This window comes from Dendropsophus ebraccatus, chromosome 3, assembly GCF_027789765.1.
Source record: "Dendropsophus ebraccatus isolate aDenEbr1 chromosome 3, aDenEbr1.pat, whole genome shotgun sequence".
NCBI classification, from domain to species: Eukaryota; Metazoa; Chordata; class Amphibia; order Anura; family Hylidae; genus Dendropsophus; species Dendropsophus ebraccatus.
Genome location: NC_091456.1, coordinates 173,401,855 through 173,425,464, shown reverse-complemented (window position 1 = coordinate 173,425,464; position 23,610 = coordinate 173,401,855). Strand labels below are relative to the sequence as shown.

At 45.4% G+C, this 23,610-nt stretch overlaps 2 protein-coding genes and 1 long non-coding RNA gene across 5 annotated transcripts in view; 1 reads left to right on the top strand and 2 right to left on the bottom strand.

Moving 5' to 3' along the window:
• Positions 1–10,811, bottom strand: part of C3H18orf54 (chromosome 3 C18orf54 homolog) — a 16,256-nt gene extending 5,445 nt beyond the window's left edge. Inside the window, exons 1-3 of the mRNA XM_069963153.1 lie at positions 10,154–10,811; positions 1,919–2,200; positions 4–714 (exon numbers count right to left, since the gene is read on the bottom strand). Of these exons, the coding sequence (XP_069819254.1) occupies positions 4–714; positions 1,919–2,162 (955 nt within the window). The 5' untranslated portion in view covers positions 2,163–2,200; positions 10,154–10,811. The remainder of the gene's footprint in view (positions 1–3; positions 715–1,918; positions 2,201–10,153) is intronic.
• The window catches only part of LOC138786280 (uncharacterized), a 23,516-nt gene continuing 10,030 nt past the window's right edge, over positions 10,125–23,610 (top strand). For both annotated transcript variants that reach the window (XR_011362209.1, XR_011362210.1), the window contains exons 1-2: positions 10,125–10,393; positions 11,841–12,001. This is a non-coding gene — a long non-coding RNA (uncharacterized lncRNA). The remainder of the gene's footprint in view (positions 10,394–11,840; positions 12,002–23,610) is intronic.
• STARD6 (StAR related lipid transfer domain containing 6) overlaps positions 14,290–23,610 on the bottom strand; it is a 10,882-nt gene continuing 1,561 nt past the window's right edge. For both annotated transcript variants that reach the window (XM_069963155.1, XM_069963154.1), the window contains exons 3-8: positions 22,955–23,045; positions 19,355–19,404; positions 18,453–18,579; positions 17,093–17,210; positions 16,002–16,095; positions 14,290–14,512 (exon numbers count right to left, since the gene is read on the bottom strand). In XM_069963155.1, the coding sequence (XP_069819256.1) occupies positions 14,362–14,512; positions 16,002–16,095; positions 17,093–17,210; positions 18,453–18,579; positions 19,355–19,404; positions 22,955–23,044 (630 nt within the window). In that variant the 5' untranslated portion in view covers position 23,045 and the 3' untranslated portion in view covers positions 14,290–14,361. The remainder of the gene's footprint in view (positions 14,513–16,001; positions 16,096–17,092; positions 17,211–18,452; positions 18,580–19,354; positions 19,405–22,954; positions 23,046–23,610) is intronic.

Sequence of the window (23,610 nt, the reverse complement as noted above, 5' to 3'; positions counted from 1 at the left end):
TACTTTTCATAGGTGTATGTAAATTCTCCATGATATCCAAATCAGACCGGTCAGAATGGCTAATACTGTTTGTGAAGGTTCCGGATTTAACCCTTCGGTAGCCTTGCTGTTCACAATGTGTCCTCTGTGAATGGTCCATTAAGCCCAGGGACTTGTGTATTTTTGTGTCCAGACCATCCTTATAGAGAGTCCTTGTAATGTGGCTATCTATATCATCCAGAAGTCTGTGATCCCTTAACCAGATGGGATATTTGACATCAGGAATACTGGTAATGCCAGACACCCCCAGGTCAGACTTGTGACTGGTCAGCCAGCGGGGGTAACTCTTATGCAGCATGGAAGTCTCTTTATTATAAAGCCCAGAATTGTGTTCTCTCTTTGTTTCTCGCAATAAATAATCCACCTGATTTTTTTCTCTGCTTCTCTGAAGATTCGTGAAGTGGAGTCTGTGGTCACGGAGATCCAGATCGGTGACGTCTGTCCGCCTGAGCGATGAAGAGGCTACGGGAGAAGCCAGAGCCGCCACATTGGGAGAGAATCCATACTGTTTCTTCAGGTTTTTCCTCCGTTTCCGCTCAGAGGCTTGAGAGAAGGGCAGGGATCCGTCAGAAGGGAATCCCAGGAGATCGTCCGTGGTCAGGCTGAGGAGCTCGGGATCGTGGGCCACGTATCTGCTCCTGGTCAGCGACTGACTGCGCCGAACTGAGGGACGAGCTGCGAATGGGGAAATAAATAACCGTGATTCTGTCATCCACACCAGAGAAGCATCATATCTATATACGTTCAACCATAAGATTTTAATTTAGCCGTCAAAGTTGCCATATGAGACATTGTTTTGCGCAGAATTAGTTGTATTTACTATAGGAAACCAGTCACCCCCATACTTACCCCCTCCTGCCGGTCCTGCTCCTCTGCACTCATTGTGCAAATGAGTAGAGTTAAGTCCGATGCCCATAGGAAATCACTGGAGCAGTGATTACCTATGGCTACTGGACTCATCTCTGCTCATATGCATAATGAGTGAGCAGAGGAGCAGCAGCAACTTTCCAGCGATGCGACCGGCATCAGGAGCAGGACCAGCAGGAGGGGGCAAGTATGGGGGGGCTCTATCCAGGGATGGTGTGGGTTTAGCACTGCTCTCCCAGGGTGACAGATTCCCTTTAAAAGGGTGGCAGACATCAGGAGGCCCCTGAACTGGTAGCTGCGGTGGAGCGAGACAACCCCTGTTGTCCAGCTGTGTGAGAGACCAAGACAAACCGTTGTCCAGCTGTGTGAGAGACCAAGAAGCGGCCGGGCAGCGCAGACCGGAGCGTCACGATCTGGGACCCGGCGCTGGAACTGGGAAGGTAAGGGGACGTCGTTGCTCTCATCTACCTACTCCCTGGCCATAGGCGAAAAAGCCCCTCAGCCCGGAGTACCCCTTTAAGGTAGTGAAACCATGAATCTCCCCCATTACCCCTTGCCTCGAGTGACACTTCTCTTCATAGTGTACAAGGAGAGACCCGTCACATAATGTCAGCTCGGTGGGGAGCAGCTTGTGGTCTATTAAAACTATGATTTTACTGAAACTCCTGAGTACATCATTGCAACATGGGACCCTGCGGTCTGTTCTTGTTTCATGTTGCCTGTGGTTTGGCCAGCATGGAACAGGTAACAAGTCTCCATGAGAGATGAGCGAACCTTGAGCACACTTGGGTTTGTCAAAACCTGAACTTTCTGCATTTGATTAGCAGTGGCTGAAGAAGTTGGATGCAGTCCTGGGGGGTCCTGGAAAACATGGATACAGCTATAGGCCATAGCCCTGTTTTCCCGGACTCCATAGGGCTGACCAACTTCTTCAGCCACCGGTAATCACATGCAGAGAGTTTGGGGAGCGTGCTGCAGGTTGGCTCCTCTCTAGTCTCCATACATGACATACCTCTCTGGGGAGGAGGAGTAACCGTGGCGGACGGACGGATGCTGATCCTCCCAGTGCTGGCCGCCTCATAGTCTTCTATATAATCCTGCAGGGCTTTAGAGGCAGAGTCGTACAGTCTGTCCTTGTACTGTATAGAGGCCGCGGTGCGGGCGCCATCACTACGACTACTACTCCCCAGGCTGCAGCTGGCCAGGAGAGACGAGATAGAGATGGAGGAATCCGGAGAGGAGCTGGACGTGGCCATATCTCCAAGAACATGTCAGTGTCCTTCATACAATGGAGCTGGAAAACAACGGGAAAAGTCAGAAAACCGATACTGAATTTAGTGACACATCGTTTCCTTACAGCCGTATTACCGCCACACAATGAAGCAATGGGATACGTGAAATCCGGGAACAATGGATGATGAAGTGTAATACCTCAAACTACTAATCACGGCCGCAGGGTGCCAGTGGTTGCTTTTGTATTTGAACTATAAAACTTTAAAGTGTCACTGTCGTTTAATTTTTTTTTTTTTTGCAGAAATCAATAGCACGGGCGATTTTAAGAAACTTTGTAATTGAGTTTATTAGCAGAAAAATGCATTTTTATAATAAAAAAAAAAAAAAAAAAAAAAAGCAGTTTGAAGCTCTCCCCCCTGTCTTCATGATGGGGAGGGGTGGAGGGAGATGAGGCACCAAAACAGGACAACAAAGAGTTAATTTACAGCTACATCACCAGGCTCTCTCCTCTGAAGTCAGCACTGACCTCTGTATACCGTCTTTCTTTTTTTTTTTTAAATTGTGATATTTATTCAGTTTTTCACATATATGCAAATTAACAGCAATGAAACCAAACAATTGCAGAATCAAACACTGATCCCTGCGAGAGAGAAAAAAAACACTAAAGAAACATGTCAAGGACAAGGAGGATGCAAGTCGGTACATAGCTTATTTTAGGTTCCAGAGAACTGTTGCGAGGGGCATCTCTAACTAGTATGGAGGAAGTAAGAGGAGCCTCGGGGACATGAATCCCCAAAATACAGAAAGAGACTAGTATAGGGAACAAACCACAACAGACATACAGAGCAGGTAAACGGGAGACAGACAAGGACCACAGACAAGACAGCAGGACGAGAGAGCAGGGAGGGAGAAAAAAAAAAAAAAAAAAAAAAAGGGGGGGGGGGATTGAGGGACTTGGAGGCAATAGATCATTCAGATGAGTCAGATTGTGAACAGTAGGCATCCCAAGGGGCCCAAATAGATTCAAATTTGGGAAGGGTATTGTTTAAGGAGGCCGTCAGTTTCTCTAAGGTTCTTATGTCTTTAATTCGGGCGAGTAAGTCCGACAGGGAGGGAGGAGAAACCTGTTTCCAACAGCGAGGAATTAAAGATTTAGCTGCGGTGAGAAGCAGTAATAATAGTTTGGTAGGTTTCTTCCCCATCGTTTTAGGAGTGATATTAAACAAGTAAGGCAGCGGGTCCAGAGGAATCTGCACGCCCAATACAGCGAACACCAGCGATTGAACCTGAGACCAATATCCCGTAATACCCGGGCAGCCCCAGAAGACATGGAGCAGGGAGCCCACGTGGTTATTACACCGCCAACAAAGGGCCGGGATGGCTGCATTGAACTTATGGAGGAGCTCTGGGGTGTGATACCATTGCATCAAGAATTTATAATGAACCTCCTTGTAATTGGTACAGATGGAGGAAGAGGCCGCCCTGCTCCATATAATCTGCCACAGCTCCGGGGGCACGGGTCGAGGCAGAACAGCATCCCACCTGTCCATATATTTATGTCGGACAGTGGAGTTCCCCACGGGTGAGTTAAGGATAGAATATATAGCTGAGATAAGCCCCTTGGAAGATGAACCCAGCCGGGCTAGCTGTTCAAAGGAGGTGGGCCTGGAGACCTCAACAGAGCCAAATAAGGATTGCATATAGTGCCGCACACTCGCATAGGTGAGACATTCCGACCTAGGAAGGCTGAACTTGTCCCGTAGTGTGTCAAAAGGCAAGAGTACACGTGTGAGGGGGTCCACTATATCCGCTAGCTGAAAGAGGCCCCTGCTTGACCACAATTGAGCTACAGCCGGGTCCATGCCCACCTCCAGAGAAGGGGAAAACAGAAAGGATATCAGAGGAGAATTTTTGGAGTATAGGGCAAATCGAGATGCGCAAGAGGACCAGATATGTCTGGTGAATTGGATAGGACCCAATAGTGGGATAGACAGACGCGGGGTCGGGGATGAGGACCAAAGTAGGGAGTTTGGGTGAAGAGGGGCTAGCCAGAGTTTTTCAATCACCGCCCAGCGTTTATACGTCTGAAGGGAGGACCATCCAAATATATGCCGGAGATGAGCCGCCCAGTAGTATAGTTGGACATTAGGGACTGCTAGGCCCCCTTGTGACTTACCATTCATTAATACTGAGTTCGGAATGCGGTGCCTCTTACCAGCCCAGATGAATCTAAAAATAGCTGTCTGGAGGGCTTTAAGCTCCCGCATAGGTACCCTAACGGGCAATGTCTCAAAATAATATAGGAGCTTTGGCAGAATCGTCATCTTAACCGCCGCTATTCTGCCCAAGAGGGAGATATGTTGGATATCCCATTTTGTGAGAAGATTTTTAAGTGTGGTGAAAAGGGAGGGGTAATTAGTGGCGTATAGGGTCCCGTAGGTGTGAGACAGACGAATACCTAGATATTTGATAGAAGTATCACTCCATTTGTATTTAAAGGAAGCGCGAAGGGAGGAGAGTAGGGCAGCAGGGATGTTTAGAGGGAGGGCTTCAGTTTTGGTAGTATTCACTTTATAGCCCGATAGGACCCCAAAGGAAGTAAGGAGATTGTGGAGGGTTGGGAGGGATACCAAAGGATCCGTAATGGAGAGGAGAATATCGTCGGCAAAAAGCATGACTTTAAACTCCTTGTCCTTTATAGATACTCCCTTGATGTCCGGGTTAAGACGAATGGCCGACGCCAGGGGTTCTATGCACAGTACAAACAACAAGGGAGAAAGTGGACACCCCTGTCGTGTTCCATTTCGTAAGGTGAAAGGGGAAGAGAGCTGATGGGGCAGTTTAATGGAGGCCGTGGGGTTAGAATAGAGGCCAGAAACAGCAGTAAGGAAAGGCCCAGAGAACCCATAGGCCTGTAGAGCCTCAAAGAGGAACGGCCAACTCAGGCGATCAAACGCCTTTTCCGCATCGAGGCTTAGCATCAGGGCCTGTCCAGACTGCTTATTGATGGCATCCACCAAGTCCGCCGCTCTCCGGGTATTGTCAGCACCCTGTCTACCGGGTACGAAGCCCACCTGATCCTTATCGACTAAGGTAGGGAGCCAGAAGCCCAATCGGGAAGCAAGCAGTTTGGTATATAGTTTCAGATCTGAGTTCAACAAGGCTATGGGCCTATAACTAGAGCAGTCGAGGGGATCCTTATCGGGTTTAGGGATAAGAGTGATGTAGGAGTGAAGGAGTGTGGAAGGAGGTGTGGTGCCTTGCAGGAAGGAATTGAAAAGAGGGAGAAGCTTGGGAATTAATTCTGTAGAAAATGTTTTGTAATATAAATAAGTAAAACCGTCAGGTCCCGGTGATCTCCCAGAAGGCAGAGACTTCAGAACCTCGGTAAGCTCCTCAGAGGTAAATGGTGCGTTGAGCTCTTCCAAGGCCTCCTGGGAAAGCATCGGGAGCCGACAGCTCTCCAGGAAGTCTCTGAGACGGTGGTTGCGCATAGCGGGGTCTGTAGGTAAAGAGGAAGGGAGAGAATACAATTTAGAGAAATAGTCGACAAAGACCGAAGCAATATCTCGTGGGTGGAATTTGATAGCACCCGTATGATCCCTAAGGGCGTGGGGAGACTGCGCAGCTAAGCGGTCGGTAAGCCGACGGGCCAGCAAAGTGTGGGCCTTATTTCCTTTTTCGTAGAACCGCTGTTTGGAGTAAAGTAATAAACGTTCTACTTTATGCATCTGAAGATCTCGGAGTCGAGCCCTGGCCGCTATCAGTTTGCGCAGTGTCCCCAGGGTGGAGCGAGCTTTCAGGGACTGCTCAAGGGACTGAATCGATTGCTTGGCGTCTAATATCTGCGTCAATGCATCTTTCTTTAGTTTAGAGCCTAGGGCTATACAATGGCCCCTCAGGACAGCTTTGTGGGCTTCCCATAGCATAGACAGTGAGCCCACAGAGCCCTCATTCTCTGTAAAATAGGAGGTAATGCAAGACTTTATGGAGTCTCTAGTAGGGGCACTTTTTAGTAGGGAGTCATTCAGCCGCCAGTGGCATTGTCTGGTAGGGGTGAGAAGGGATCGCAGCGAAATAACAATAGGAGCATGGTCAGACCAGGAGATAGGGCCTATCTCAGCCGCCCGCAGGAGACGGACCGTGGGTATGTTACCGAGGAAATAGTCTATTCTGGTATGGAGCTTATGGGGGTGTGAGTAAAAGGAAAAAGCTTTCTCCGCAGGGTGGTCAATGCGCCAAAGATCATACAAACAGTGAGAGCGAACCAATTTCCTAAACTCCATAGAGAGCTTAAGTTGGTCACGAGTCAACGGCTTGTCTAGTAAAGACAGTCGATCCCGAGTACCTGACATGGGCATATTGAAATCACCACCGATCACTCTGGGAGAAGGGGGGTAGGCAGCTACACGCCTGAGCACCCTGCGGAGAAAGGAAATTTGGGATTTATTGGGGGCATAGATATTGCAGAAAAGAATAGGTTTGTTTTGTATTAAGCCCTCGACGATAACATATCTCCCCCCTGGGTCAGAAAAAGTAGAGACCACTCGTATCGGGCAATGGCGGGTGAACATAATTGCCACCCCAGCACGCTTGCTGCCAGAGGAGGCCGAGAAAATCTGGGGGAAGGCATGTTGGGCAAATCTAAAGGTAGCTGAGGCATCATGGTGGGTTTCTTGTAGGAAAGCCACGTCTGCGTGCAGATCCCGGAGTTCCCGCAAGGCAAGACGCCGCTTGGCGTTGGAATTCAGACCCTTAACGTTTAAAGATATACAGTTAGTCATTGAGAAAGGAAGAGGAGAGAGCGTGCGCAAAGAAAGACTCACCACGGCCCGGAGTAGAGGAAGGCCCAGGCGGGCAGGTCCACATCTGCTGTGATCTGGCAGGAGGCGTCCAAGTCCAACAAAAGGAGGGGGGTGGGACAAACAACAGGAAAGGGGGGGTAGGGAGGTGAAGAGACCATGACAGGGCAAACATGTAGAGACCACAAAGAAAACATAGAACAAAAATAACGAAGGCACTTGTCCAATAACCCAAGTCGAAGCGTCGAGGGCTAAGGGGTAAGGGCAGTAGAACCAGCCCAGGGGCTATAAGCCCAGAGGCAAAACACATAGATCCCCAAGGGGGCTGGAGAAGGGTGGATAGAGAGGACAGTGACAATGAACTCAACACTATCATAACACTTGAACAGTGGAGCAAATCAACACAGTGTCAAAATCAGAACAGAAAATTTAACAGTAGAGGGCCCAGAGAATGTAGATAAGAAGAAGACCACTCAGGAACCCCTGGAAGGGGTAAACCAAAGAACAATTACGGAGGAGCCCTCGGAGAGGACTGTTGGCTTGAGGTAGAGTCCTTGGACCGGCGTCGGCGCCGCTTCTGGCCCACCGCTTGCCAGACCGCTGGTGGCGAAGGAGGCGGAGGAGTGGTCGTCCAGTCAGCAAGGCGAGGCTTCGGGATACCCAGAGTGTCGCAGAAGGTAGCGAGGTCAGATAGATCTTTCAGAACAGCGGAGCGTCCATCCTTACGAGCAACCAGCGCAAACGGAAAGTTCCATCTGTAGAGAATGTCGTTGTCTCGCAGGGTAGTCAGAAGAGGGCGCAGCAGACGCCGCTTTTGCAAGGTGATCCACGAGAGGTCCGGGTATAATTGGATAGGAGCCCCGTCGAAGTCGAAGTTGCGTAGAGATCTCGCCTTGGACATGATCCGTTCCTTTAGAGTAAAATCATGTATACAGCATATGACATCTCGCGGCACCCCAGAGGCGGACCTTGGCTTCAGCGCGCGATGCGCCCTATCCAATTTGATTTTATGGGTTGCAGGCTCACCCAAAATCATGTTGAAGATAGCTTCCAGGGTGACGTGCAGGTCATCATCGCCAGTGGCTTCGGGGAGACCACGGACCCTGACATTATTCCTCCTCCCTCTGTTATCCAAATCTTCAATATGTCTCTGCATGTCGTTTAACACAGTAGATTGAGAGGACACAGCAGTTTGCAGCTGGGAGATATATTCCCTTGTAGCGTCGTGGTCTGCCTCTAGGGTTTCGACCCGGGTCCCCAACAATTGTATATCCTTTCTCACAGCCGAGATCTCTACCCGGCAAGCATTTTTCACCTCGGCAATCAGAGAATGGAAATCATGCTTAGAGGGGAGCTGGGCCAACAGTTGCTGAACAACAGTCTGGGAACCTTCCCCAGGAGATGGGGGATCAATGTCAGAGTCAACCTGCAGTGGCCAGGTTCCAGACTTAGAGGTGCTCTCCCTCTGTTGGGAGGGGGAGAGAGGGGGAAAATCAGTGTCCTCCACTACCAGGGATGAAATCTGGTGAGACTTCAGGTGGGCCTTGTCTCCCTTGGGCCTGGTGTTATTGAAGGCCATATCAGCTTGGGGTTCCACCAGGTGGGCGGCTGTAAGCTGGCGACCGTGAGGAGGTGGGGAGCCCTTAATTAGACCCGTCAGGGTTAATACCGGCGGATAGAGACCCGGGCCCTGCCTGGTGGAGTGAGGACCGTCCGGGAGCCCCTGAAGGAGTGGGCTATCTGGGGGGGCTGCTGCCGTACTCACTGTGGGCCTCCCCTTTGTGGTAGCCTGCGGACTGTGTGCGAGGGCCTCCCGGTAAAGTGGTGCCAGCGTTAGGGCAGGAGATCTGGCTGTGGCCTGCAAGTCCCTGTCACCGGACCGGTACGGGGAGAGGCTGCGGGCCCGAGTGGCGCCGCTAGATGACGAAGCGGGTGACCGCGGGCTAGGGGTAGGCCGCGGCAGGTCACGTGTCTCTGTCCAAGATGGCGCCGGCAGAGGGAAGTCAGCGGATCTCGCGGCGTCTCGTCCGTCTGTATGCTGGAATCGGGCCGGAGGGTGGACGTGCGCCCGGGTCGGATCTCCAGGGAATACCGAGGACGGCTGGCTTGCAGAACGGAGGCCGATTCTGCTCGGTCTCCTGGTGGCAGCAGCCGGTGCGTCCGGGGAGAGAGGAGCTTCGTCACCCGGCCTGACAAGGTAGCGGTCGAGGGTGGCAGTCCGGAGGGGGTTTCGGGTGACAGCTGGGGCGGAGGAAGGGGTCTTCTTAACCTTTTTCCCCATGTGAAGGGGTTAGTGTCGCTGAAGTTTGGGCCCTCTTCAGACACTGTATGGAGCAGGAGCTCAGCACCGCACGTCCGTCTCCATCGGCTGCAAGCTCCGCCTTGTATACCGTCTTTCACACAGGTCCCGCTGTGTAATCCTTTGTTCTCTGCTGGCGACTAATCTCCCTCCTCCCCTCTCCATAGGTTACACAGGGCCCGACTGATGTAAGAGAGTCGAGGTTTCCTGATAATGAGCAGTGGATAAGAGAGAGGAGGGGGGAGGGGACCTGGGGAAAATCGTTGTGAATGCAGATAATGGCAGATTTGCCTAATAAACGCCAGGACTATTGAAAATAAAAAAATTCTCTGCCATCCACATTGCGACCCCCCACTTGTTCCATGTGAATACATCTTGGGTGCACTGACACAATATGGAAAACATTACACCTCCGGGTGGAGTAGGAACCCAATACAGCAGGGATGGGGAACCTTTGGCTCTCCAGTTGTTGCAAAACTACAATTCCCATCATGCCTGGACAGCCGAAGGCTGTCCAGGCATGATGGGAGTTGTAGTTTTGCAACAGCTGGAGGACTAAGGGTTACCTATCCCTGCAATGCATGGATCTATTGCAAAACTACAACTCCCATCATGCACCAGATGGAGGACACTAAATGATAACAACCTGCCTCCACAAACTACATACACAACGCTGAAAATCTCAGCTATGAGCAGCCGACCAATCACAAGACAGGAAAACAGCGCCAACAGCCAATTAAAACGTACTTACAAACATTCAGCCAATTAGCAGCTTCCAGGCACATACGTAACAGAAAAAGTCGTCAGCCAATCAGAAACGCCGGCTGTATGACACCAGCCAATCAGAGGGCAGAGTAACGCTTCTGAAAAGTTCATTCAGTTTCCTGTCAGTTAGACCGCGAAGCCCCGTTACCTTTAATAATAAACGTCAATCGACGCGGGCTCCTCCGCCGCACCGCCTCATTACTCTTCCGTTATCCCGGTGCTGCATCCTCCTCTGCCGCCTTCCGTCCTAATCCATAGTCCTACAGCGGCTTCGTATCCCCCGCCTTACGTCTTGACGCTTAGTGATCGCTGCGCTTCGTAGCAACGCGATGTTCTTCCGCACGCGAGACTGGCGGAGGGATATAAGAAAAACAAGTCCCAACTTAGTGTATATTGCTGTAACCTTTGTTCTTCTATAATATATAGATAATATAGAATGAAGGATGCAGAGCTGCATAATACTAAGTCAGTCTGTCTAATAAAGCTAATGTATGGAAGCCTATCACCATAAAGATTTCTAGGTTACTGTATCTAAACCTGTTCTGTGATACCACCTGCCTCCTCTGTATCCACACATGGTGTATAATACTGTATCTAAACTTGTAGTCTTCTGTCATGCCTTTCATGTGTTACTTTGTATTGAGAGAGCCTGTCATGTTTACTGTATCTAAACCTGCTGGGTGATACTACCTGCTGGGCCCTGTGTGTGATACTGACTGTTGAGATACTGTATCTAAACCTGCCATGTGTGATACTGCTTGGGCCCTGTATCTACACCTTTCGTGTAAGGCCATGTTCACCCAATGTATTTTTGTTCATTTATGGGTCATAAAACAGCGTTTTTACTGAAAAAAAAAATTGGCAAAAAAAAAGCCAGAAGCAAAAAAATAAAATAAAAAAAATCGCCAATAGATGTTAAAAAAATGACTTTTAAAAAAAAATTATTTTCCCAATTTGTCAATTGCTTTATACAAAACCAGACATTTTTTATATTCCTACAATAAGGTTATGTTCACACTGAGTAAAAGTGTCGGAATAACGCTCAAAGTATTGATAGGCACGCAGGCACGCGAGGCATCCCATAGACACACTGAGGCGGGCGGAATTCAATTCAATGTGAACATACCCTAATAGGGTGAAAAAGTGCTTGAATGTGGCTATCATTTTATTTGGACGTCAATAGAGAATTATTTATTAGATTTAAAAAAAAAAAAAAAAAAACGCCACTGAATAAAATTCAATAATTTGTTCTTTAAGAGTACGTTCACACATATCGGATCTGCAGCGGATTTCTCACTGTGAATTCGCAGTGAGACCCACTGTGGATCCCTACCCAGTAAACCCTATGGGGAGACAAACTCACAGCAGGATGCACATCCCGATGCGAGATTGTCCGCAGCCTGCCCTGTCAAATCCCCGGCCGCCGGAGCCTATATGTCACCTGGTCCCCACTCCGTCTTGCTTTGGGGGCTCTCGGCACGTCCGGCTCGGCCAATCAGTGCGTTGTCCCGCCACAGCGCACTGATTGGCTGTGCCGGAACCTGAAGACGCCGGAGCAGGGACCAGGTGAAGTATAGGCTCCGGCAGCCAGGGGGTTAACGGGACGGGCTGCGGACAAACTCACAGTGGGATGTGCATCCTGCCGCGAGTTTGTCTGCCCATAGAGTTTCCTGGGCAGGGATCCGCAGCGGGTCTCGCTGCGAGAAATCCGCTGCGGATGCGGTACGTGTGAACGTACCCTTACATGATCAACTGTTAAACTCAAAAACACTTGGAACCCGACTGATGAAAACGTTCGATAGGTCTCTCTCATCAAAATGTTTTATTTTTTACAGGTATGTGTTAACAGCTTGAGGTCAGTTTCACGCATACGACATCACAGAAGATTTCACGCTGCGAGTTCTGTGGCACAACTCTGCGGTCATTTTCTACGGCTCTACATTTTCACAAGGAATTGGCTTAAATGAAGATGGAGTATGGGGCGCTAAGGATCAAGGTATGTCTTTCACCTTCATCCTCAGCGCAAATGAAACATCCTATTTCAAAGAGGCCTGTAGGGGTAGATTTTCAATCTAAGCAACTTAAAGTGTCCTTGTCGTTTTAACTTTTAGAATCCAAATAAACAGTAGATGTAAAATAAAGCAAGTTTGCAATATACATTCATTATTTTTTGTTGTTATCATGCTGTAAAACAAAGCTGTACTTACCAGAAATCCAGGTCCAGTCTCAAGATTTTCTTACTTGTGCTGGTTGTAAAAAAAGAGACTAAAACAGGAATTCCGGCCAGTACCGAGAGTCTCGACTCAATGTGTCACATGACTGCCTTCTCTCTGTGAGCGCTCAGATGGCCTGAAATACACTGGACTTCCTGTTTTCTGAGAAGAAAAAAGAGAGTCCGAAAACAGGAAGTGCCGTGTTCTCCATGATAACAAAAAAAAATGTATATTGCAAACTTGCTTTATATCATATCTACTGCTGATTTAGAAAGCTATAACTAAAGTGATACTTTAATAATATAAAAACAAAGGGGGAGATTTATCAAACATGGTGTGAAACTGGCTCAGTTGCTCCTAGCAACCAATCAGATTCCACCTTTCATTTTCCAAAGAGTCTGTGAGGAATGAAAGGTGGAATCTGATTGGTCGCTAGGGGCAACTGAGCCAGTGTCACTTTACACCATGATTGATAAATCTTCCCCAGAATCCTTATACATGTGCAAACCTTTCTTAAAATCACACAGAATGATGGAATGAAGTTACAGGCCCAAAGCCTGAGGCTGCACTACTGAGGGATTTTAATATCCACTGTTATTTCCTATTGTTGTCTGCAGACTCATCATCAGTATCCACATACTATCTGGCTGTATTAGTGGCAGTCAGGTGTGTAAATATGTAAGTACATAGATGTATCTGCTGGTATGGATTCACATGAAGCCTCCATGACAGCAGTCCCCAGAAGAAGTCACAGTGTATTAGTAGTACAGCCTCAGGCTTGGGGCTCTATACCTTTAAAAGAGTAGTTCAGCAAAAAAAAATGTATTTCATATCAACTGGTACCAGAAAGTGCCAGAGATTTGAAATTTACTTCTGTTAAAAAAACTCAAGTCTTCCAGTACTTATCAGCTGCTGTATGTCCTGCAGGAGATGTTATCCTTTCCAGTCTGGAGAGTAGGAGAGTTTCTTTATGGGAATTTGCTACTGCTATGGATAGTTTCTGACATGGACAGAGGTGGCAACAGAGAGCACTGTGTCGGACTGGAAAAAACATACCACTTCCTGCAGGACATACAGCAGCTGATAAGTACTGAAGACTGGAGATTTTTTAACAGCAAATTGCACATCTCTGGTACTTTTTGGCACCAGTTTATTTGAAATAATTTTTTTTAAGCCACAATATCTAAGGATAGAAATAAGATATTGAAAAACAATGTTCACTTTATTAATGTACATGAGAAGCTTTATCATGCTGCCTGAAGAGTCTTCCCTGTTGATTGACCTAGAGATGTGTATATTCAGGGGTTCTCTGAAGGTTAAGTACCCCAGGATGATGACGAAGGCAAAGGGGGAATAGTGTGCACCATATTATTTACTATTAAAGGAGAAGTCCGGTGAAAATTGTTATTAAAGTATTGTATTGCCCCCAAAAGTTATACAAATCACCAATATACACTTATTACAGGAAATGCTTATAAAGTGCTTTTTTCCCTGCACTTACTACTGCATCAAGGCTTCACTTCCTGGATAACATGGTGATGTCACTTCCTGGATAACATGGTGATGTCACTTCCTGGATAACATGATGATGTCACTTCCTGGATAACATGGTGATGTCACTTCCTGGATAACATGGTGATGTCACGACCTGACTCCCAGAGCTGTGCGGGCTGTGGCTGCTGGAGAGGATGATGGCAGAGGGATGCTCAGTGTCCCTCCAGTGCCCTGTGTCCCTCAGTGTCCCCCTGCCATCATCCTCTCCAGCAGCCACAGCCCGCACAGCTCTGGGAGTCGGGTCGTGACATCACTATTTTATCCAGGAAGTGACATCACCATGTTATCCAGGAAGTGACATCAACATGTTATCCAGGAAGTGACATCACCATGTTATCCAGGAAGTGACATCACCATGTTATCCAGGAAGTGACATCACCATGTTATCCAGGAAGTGACATCACCATGTTATACAGGAAGTGAAGCCTTAATGCAGTAGTAAGTGCAGGGAAAAAAGCACTTTATAAGCATTTCCCATAATAAGTGTATATTGGTGATTTGTATAACTTTTGGGGGCAATACAATACTCTAATACAAATTTTCGCCGGACTTCTCCTTTAAAGGTAAAAGTTACATCTTCTATCCTATATCATTCATTTAATAAATGTTTTATTTTTTCCCGAGCATCACTAATGAGGCCGACCACGTTATTGGGTAAAGCGGCTTCCACCACGGCGCGGGGCAGTAATCCACCCAGATCGGGCTGTAGGTACACCACCAGTCTGGAATGTGCTGGGTTCCTGCAGGATACAAATCATATAAGTCCTCTGTTAGTGCCGAGTATCTTTATTACAGAGCATCAACTCCACCCAAACCCATAAACTTATAAAAATCTTAGCTTCCTATTCCCACCACTAGGGGAGCAATTTGTACATGGCTCCCAGGGACTAAGGTTTTTTTTTCTACATCTCTTGTGATGTAGAAGGAGCTTTGTGTTCAGCTTTAAGGGGTAGTTCAGCAAAAATAAATAAATAAAATCTTTCAAATCCACTGGTGCCAGAAAGTGCCAGACATTTGTAATTTATTTTAAAAAAATCTCATCTTCTAGTACGTATCAGCTGCTGGATGTCCTGCAGGAAGTGGTGTATTGTTTCCATGTCCATGTCAGGAACTGTCCAGAGAAGAGGCAAATCCCCATAGAAAACCTCTCTTGCTCTCCAGACTAAAAAGAAAACACCACTTCCTGCAGGACATACAGAAGCTGATAAGTACTGAAAGACTTGAGATTTTTTAATAGAAGTAAATTACAAATCTGGCACTAGTTTATAATAAAGGTGTTTTTTTTCTGAACTACCCCTCTCAGTTCTGTGTTCAGCACCATGGACAACACATTAAAAACTTCAAATATCTGTGCATCACAGGGAACGTTCTTGGTTGTTTTTGCAGCTTTCTGTGTTGATCCAAGATGGCAGCTATGTTCCAGACATAGCTTAAAAGGTAGGGCCCCTCACCCATGCTGGGGTATTAGATATGTAATTTTCTCGTTCATTTCTGAAATAAAAGGCCGTTCTGAGACTTCTGACTCACCCTGTAGAGTTGTCCCACTAGACTCATGCCCTATCTGTACCGCTGGCTTCTGCTTGGAATTGACCAATATGCATTACTTTTTACAACTATTGGAGTTATCTAATGATTAGAAAAACATAGATTTCTTTCACAAACAGCGCCTCTCCTGTCCTCAGTTTGGGTGTGGGGTTTTGCAGCTCAGTTCTATTGAAGTGAACGGAGAAGAGTTGTAATACCACAAACAACCTGAGGACAAGGGTGGCGCTGTTTTTGGAAGAAAGTAGCTGTGTATTTATAATTCTAGATAAACCCCTAGGGTGGTAGCTATAGTAGTAGTTAAAGTTGTTGATATGGGAAAATATGTTAAGTTTTTTGAAAGTTTTATTACATTTACATGGTCAGTGTCATTTACAAAAAAGACTTTTGACATATCCTAGAGCTAGGTATTCGATCTATTGGGGTCCTGGTGCTTAGAGCCCCACTGATCGCTAGAACAAGAGGACTGAAGCACATGCTGCCTCTAGTGATCGATGAAGGTCTGAGCATCCGGACCCATCAAAACTTTTTACACGTCTCAAGGAAGTGGCAAAAGTTTTTTTTCAATGACAGGGATGCTTTACAGATGTCTTTACCAGGGCACCTAGTGGACATTGAGAGGGCAGGGGAGGCTAATGTGGGCAGCCACTTTACTCAATATAGGAGAGATTTTCCCAATGTACTTACTCCGGTAAAGGTGAACAGATATATCCACATGGGTTATTGTAGCCGCGGACGTGAGAGCTGGTTCTAGGGCATTTGTCATACTCCACACTGATGGCTGCAAACAGGAACATAAAAGCACCATGACACTAGGACATACCTTTTCAATGCCCATTGTACTTCTTAAACACTATCAGCCAATCAGATGTCTCCTCCCACTGCCCCTCCTCCCCTCTCCATCCTATCACTGTAACACTAAGGCCCCATTCACACGTCAGTGTCAGTTTTTCCTGTCAGGAAATCCTGATCAGGAGGCCTTAAAGGCTTCAGGAAAGCATCAGGATTTCCTGACAGTAATCAGTTTTTTATGTTCAGGAAACCATCAGTAGTGTCTTCAGGATTTCCTGATGCGCATCAGGGAAGTATCAGGAAAGCATCAGGGTTTCCTGAGCTCCCATAGACTTCTATGGGGGCACCCGTTCAGGAAATCCTGATGAAAATAGGACAGGTTCTATAATTTCCTGACCTGTTTTCCTGAAAGGACACCCTTCAGGAAAAATCCTGAAAGCTGTCAGTGTTCAATGCAACCCTATGGGTCAGGAATTCCTGATAAGAAAAACGGACAGATTTTCCTGATGTGTGAAGGGGGGGGGGCTTAGGAAACCGTGCCTAATTTTCACAATGGGCTCGCTCCTCGTCATCAAAGTTTACTGAGAACCAATCACAGCCCTTCATCAGAGTAACACAGCAACACTACTACCAGCCAATGAGATGTCTCCTCCCACTGCTCCTCCTCCCCTCTCCATACCATCACTGTAACATTGAGGAATATGTGCCTATTACTAACAATGGGCTCACTCCTCCTCATCATTGTTCACAGTGACCCAATCACAGCCCTTGATCTGAGCATGCACAGTACACACATAAAACCACAGACGTGCATGTCACTGCTGAGGTACATTATAGGAGGTGACTATCTTGCTGTAATTTATGTAGGAGAAGTTATCGACCACAGCCTAACTACTACATGGGGCTCATGTCATTACTGTTGGGGAATGCTACTATTTGACGTCACTCAAGGAAAAGATCTGAAGAAAAGAAGAACGGATACTTACAATTAGTGGTGACCACTCCACCATCGTACCGCCTGATGTGAACTAAATCCACAAACTCTCTGGATGAGATAATCCCCATCCCATAGCTGTGTGAAATGCAGTGACAGATGACCGTGTCCTACGGGAGGAAACACCAGATTAGTGATAGGGAATAGCTGTCATAAAGCGTCTGACATAAGCATAATATGGCGTCTTCTGTTATGGCGGAGTTCACATACACTGGAGGAGCAATGCTCACACATACAGAACTGATTCCACGTGCAGCTGCTGTATCAGTACTGGATGAGTTGATAGCAACCACCATGCTGGACGCATCATTCATGAGGTCACGTGTCCTCCCTATGAGGCACACACACTTTCTCCTGCCTCCTATCTTCAGCTACCCCCCCTCCCCTCTGCCTTTTTGCTGGTACTTGTAGTCCATTCATATATGTGCCACCACTGTTTCTCCTGAGCAGAAAGTGAATTTCCCCAGACAGGATTATTAAGGATGACAGTTCCAGGAGAGGCGGCAAAAGTCAGACGAGAAGAAGGGAAAAAACTTTAGATGCGGCAGCCACAGGGTCACTATCCCAACCACATTGCGTAGCAGAGCCGAGCACCACGGCTGTGCACATACACCGCGGCACTGTGCTCTGCTATATTGTACAAAGTGCACATAGCTCCTGTCTACATTGTCCCAGGCCAACTCCTCTCCTGGATAGTAGTGCAACATATATGAATGGACTACAACTACCAGCATGTGGATGCCTCTACCCCTTTTACACATACATAGGCCAAAGGGGATGTGCAGAGTGCACACAGCCACTGTCTACATTGTCCCTGACATTGGCGGTGCTCAGCTCCGCCATGCAAGCATAGGCGAGCGCTGTGGTGGTCGGCTCTGCTATGCAAGAGAAAAGAAGGCCGAGTGCTTGTGATACGGGCTGGGGGGGGGAGGGGAGTGAACATGGGATGCAGGAGAAACAGTGCGTGGATCATGTACCCAAATTCTCTGCATTGGGCTTGGTTATAATTGCAAACCCGGACCTCTGCAGACATAGAGGACACATGATCCATGTCTCGCAAGAAAGGGGGGGGAAAGCAGGAGGGAGACGGAGAGGAATCTGTCTAACAGCATTTTTGTGTCTGGAGGGGGTGAGTCTTCTGGAAAAGCTCTGAAACGGCATAGAGGCCATGATAACATGCTACTGTTATTATATAAAGCTTGTGCATTACTATGAAGTTTTTTAGTGGAATACCCCTTTAGTGGAGTACCACTTTAAGAGACTATCCTTGGCCAACAAAAGCCTCCAGAGCAGCCATGTCCCTATGACATCAGACAAGGCTATACTCATATGGTCATACGGATAGGAATTACCTCATCAATATCTTCCAGAATAGAATAGGATTTCAGGGCACTGTCCCACTTTGATCTGTATTTGGCAAGATACATAAAGGGGATAACTTTTTCTGGGATTTCTTCAATTATTCCTTCTCCACGATATCTACGTTTCCAGAAACAACAGAATTATTACTGAATACTGTACTATGTATATTATTTACTGAATTATTACTGTATACTGTACTATGTATATTATATCACTGTATAGGTGAGGAAGATGTAGCTACAAGCTGTGTGTCGCCACCATCTGGTGGTAATTAGTGGTATTGCACCAGTGCGTTTCAAACTTTCTGCAGAAAACTCCTTTCGCATAATACAGCTGCAGACAGGAAATATCACTCGATATGAGTCCACCTTATCGTGTTGAGGCAGTTTACGCTGTTTGCAAATAGTAACCAAGAGACTCATTATTTTTGTGGGAATTTTTTGGGCAGTTGGGGGGGCTGCTTTTAATTATTTTCATGTCTATGGTGGGTCTGTATCTTGCTGTTGCGGTGAGCTGTTGCATTTTTCTGTGTTTTTGTGTGTTTGCAATTTCAGCCATGGCAACGTGCTCCTGCCTAGTGTGAACAGTGTTCTAGGAGAGCTGACCAATTTTTTCCTTTATTTTCTGTGTTCCAGTTGGGGGAGTGGCTGCCTCTATTTGGTCGTGCACTCCACCTGTCTCACCCAGGTGGTGCAATTATTTTTGCAGGTATTAGACGGATCTTGCATGCCCAGAGCATAGGCGTATTATACGCCATGGAGAGGCCATAGTGTACATACAGTGTAGGGTCTGCCTCGATATGAGTCTACCTTATCGTGGTAAGGCAGTTTACGCTGTTTGCAAATAGTAACCAAGAGACTCATTGTTTTTGACATTTTACTTTGCTACTTACAGGTTTCCTGAATATTCCTTAGATGGTTTCCATGAGACAGTAACATTTTTCTGAAAGGACAAAAGATTTATATGTTATCAAGAAAGGAGAAAAGGGAAGGGTAAGGCAATGGAAGGGTAGGGGAAAGGTAGGAACACAGGGAAGAGAGGGAAATAGAAATTAATGAAAGGTTGGGAAAGTCAAAAGAGGAAAAGTAAGGGAATAGAAGGAAATAGAAATGACAGAAGGATGGGGAAAGATAAGAATGGCAGGGAAGAGGACGAAAGAGAAAAGAAGAAAGAAAATCAATGAAAGATGGAAAAGGCTAAAAAAGGAAGAGTAAGGGAAGAAAAGGAAATAGAAATGACAGACAGGGAAGGAAAGGTCATAAGGATGGGAAGAAAATCATAAGAAAAAGGAGATAACAAAAGCCAAAAATAATAGGAAAGGGATGAGGAGGAATAGATTATTGTAAGGATGGGAAAGGGAAGAAAAGAAAATGGACTAAATATGGGCAGAAATGGGAAGAAAATGGAAATTAGAAGGATAGCGAAGGAAATGGGAGGAATGGAAAAGAGGATGTGAGGGGAGGATGAGAATGATAGAAAAGAGGATAGAAAGGGATAAAGATGAGGAGATTACAGAATGAAAGGGTAAAGGGAAATGCAAAAAAAGAAAAGAAAATGATGGGAAGGATGGGAAAGAGAGAGGATGAAAGATAGAAAAGAGGAGATAGAAATCAATGATATAATGGGAAATGAGAAAGAAAGAAAAAAGCAAGAGGACCCAAAATTGAGAGAAAAAATTACAGACCAATTAAAATGGGAAGAGGAGGAAATAAAAATGAGAAAATAACAGAAAGAGATGACAAAAGGTTAAGGAAAACAAACAAGTTAAAAATATCAATGGGACAATGGAAGTGAGTGAGATGGAACAGAAAAGCAGAAAAGACACAGGAAAAGAAAGAGACATGAGAGAAATGTAAGGAAAAGGAAATGATAGATGAGAAAGGGAAGAGGAAAAAAGGCACAAAATATATAAGAAAAAAGAATAGAAAATAACAGAATGATAGGAAAGGACAAAAAGGATAAAGAAAAGGAGGAGAAGTCATATAGACCAGAGGAAGAATAAGAGAGAAAGGAGGAAAAATAAGGAAAGAAAAAGAGATGACAGAAGGATGGGAAAGAGATAAGGAGGAAAGAACCAAATACTGTGAAAGGGAATATGAGGAAATAAATGAGAAAAAGAGGGAAAAAGCAAGATGATAACATAATGGAAGAGAAAGAAGAAGGTAACATAATGGAAGAGAAGGAAGAAGGTAACATAATGGAAGAGAAGGAGAAGAAGGTAACAGAAGGGAAGAGAAGAAGAAGAAGGTAACATAAGGGAAGAGGAGGAAGAAGGTAACATAATGGAAGAGAAGGAAGAAGGTACCATAATGAAAGAGAAGAAGAAGGTAACATAATGGAAGAGAAGGAGAAGAAGGTAACAGAAGGAAAGAGAAGAAGAAGAAGGTAACATAAGGGAAGAGGAGGAAGAAGGTAACATAATGGAAAAGAAGGAAGAAAGTAACATAATGAAAGAGAAGGAGAAGGTAACATAATGGAAGAGAAGGTGAAGAAGGTAACAATGTCAGAGAAGGAGAAGAAGGTAACATAATGGAAGAGAAGAAAAAGAAGAAGGTAACATAATGGAAGAATAGGAGAAGAAGGTAACATAATGGAAGAGAAGGAGAAGAAGGTAACATAATGGAAGAGAAGGAGAAGAAGGTAACATAATGGAAGAGAAGGAGAAGAAGGTAACATAATTGAAGAGAAGGAAGAAGGTAACATAATGAAAGAGAAGGAAGAAGGTAACATAATGAAAGAGAAGGAAGAAGGTAACATAATGGAAGAGAAGGAAGAAGGTAACATAATGGAAGAGAAGGGAGAAGGTAACATAATGAAAGAGAAGGAGAAGAAGGTAACATAATGGAAGAGGAGGAAGAAGGTGACATAATGGAAGAGAAGGAGAAGAAGGTAACATAATGGAAGAGAAGGAAGAAGGTAACATAAGGGAAGAGAAAGAGAAGAAGGTAATATAAGGGAAGAGAAGGAGAAGAAGGTAACATAATGGAAGAGGAGGAAGAATGTAACAATGGAAGAGAAAGAGAAGAAGGTAACATAATGAAAGAGAAGGAGAAGAATGTAACAATGGAAGAGAAAGAAGAAGGTAACATAATGGCAGAGAAGGAGAAGAAGGTAACATAACGGAAGAGAAGGAGAAGAAGGTAACATAACGGAAGAGAAGGAGAAGAAGGTAACATAACGGAAGAGAAGGAGAAGAAGGTAACATAACGGAAGAGAAGGAGAAGAAGGTAACATAACGCAAGAGAAGGAGAAGAATGTAACATAACGGAAGAGAAGGAGAAGAAGGTAACATAATGGAAGAGAAGGAGAAGAAGGTAACATAATGGAAGAGAAGAAGAACAAGAAGGTAACATAATGGCAGAGAAGGAGAAGAAGGTAACATAATGGAAGAGAAGGAGAAGAGTTTAACATAACAGAACAGAAGAGAAGGAGAAGAAGGTAACATAACGGAAGAGGAGGAGAAGAAGGTAACATAACGGAAGAGAAGGAGAAGAATGTAACATAACGCAAGAGAAGGAGAAGAATGTAACATAACGGAAGAGAAGGAGAAGAAGGTAACATAAAGGAAGAGAAGGAGAAGAAGGTAACATAATGGAAGAGAAGAAGAAGAAGAAGGTATCATAATGGCAGAGAAGGAGAAGAAGGTAACATAATGGAAGAGAAGGAGAAGAGTTTAACATAACAGAACAGAAGAGAAGGAGAAGAAGGTAACATAACGGAAGAGAAGGAGAAGAAGGTAACATAATGGAAGAGAAGGAGAAGAAGGTAACATAACGGAAGAGAAGGAGAAGAAGGTAACATAATGGAAGAGAAGAAGAAGAAGAAGAAGGTAACATAACGGAAGAGAAGGAGAAGAAGGTAACATAATGGAAGAGAAGGAGAAGAGTGTAACATAACAGAACAGAAGAGAAGGAGAAGAAGGTAACATAACGGAAGAGAAGGAGAAGAAGGTAACAATGGAAGAGAAGGAGAAGAAGGTAACATAATGGAAGAGAAGAAGAAGAAGGTAACATAATGGAAGAGAAGGAGAAGAAGGTAACATAATAGAAGAGAAGGAGAACAAGGTAACATAACGGAAGAGAAGGAGAAGAAGGTAACATAATGGAAGAGAAGGAGAAGAAGGTAACATAATGGAAGAGAAGGAGAAGAGTGTAACAGAACAGAAGAGAAGAAGAGTGTAACAGAACAGAACAGAAGAGAAGGAGAAGAAGGTAACATAATGGAAGAGAAGGAGAAGAAGGTAACATAACGGAAGAGAAAGAGAAGAAGGTAACATAATAAAAGAGAAGAAGAAGGTAACATAATGAAAGAGAAAGAGAAGAAGGAATCATAATGGAAGAGAAGCAAGAAAGTCACATAATGGAAGAGAAGGGAGAAGGTAACATAATGGAAGAGAAGGGAGAAGGTAACATAATTGAAGAGTCAAATAAAAAAAGGTAATATAGAAGGGGGATCAGAAGGGGTTTAGTGTCCGTATCCTGTAAATCCTTACTGTAGATTTGATCACTTTCCATCCAGATGTGTCCTGACTGTATGACAGAATCTTCTGGGAGACATCATCAGCCATCTTCTTATAGTCCATCCTTAAAGGGAATGTGTCATTGTATAAATATTGTATAAAACATGTTTTAAGAATTTTTGGTGACATTTTCCTCTATATCTTTATGTATAATATAAAATAATCCTGACATCTCGCAGTTTTCATCACCACTGGGGCTAAAACTAAGCTGAGACTTCCTGTTTGGTCTGTGGTGATAAGAGGAGGCTGCTGTAAAGTGATCTGTAAAGCATTGCGGTGACATGTGACACCAGTAGATAGAGGAGACAATAGCAGCTCCCTGTGGAATGACCTCTTCAAAGCATGGTCAGTAATGTTTCACATTCAACAAGGGAACAGACTCTGTCTATTGTTGTCTATGTCCATGAGTCTTGCTGTAAAGCATTTCGATAAATGCTGTTAAGAACAGCCCAGGCAAGATGTCCGCCCCAATAACAAAAAGTGAAATAAAAAAAAATTAAGTCAGAAAAGAGAAACAGATTACAATCAAATAATTTTAGTATCTGACTCTAATCAGTAAAAGAAAATCTAGGTGACGCATTCCCTTTAAGTAAAGCAATAACATCATGACACAAGTGTAGACTGTGCCC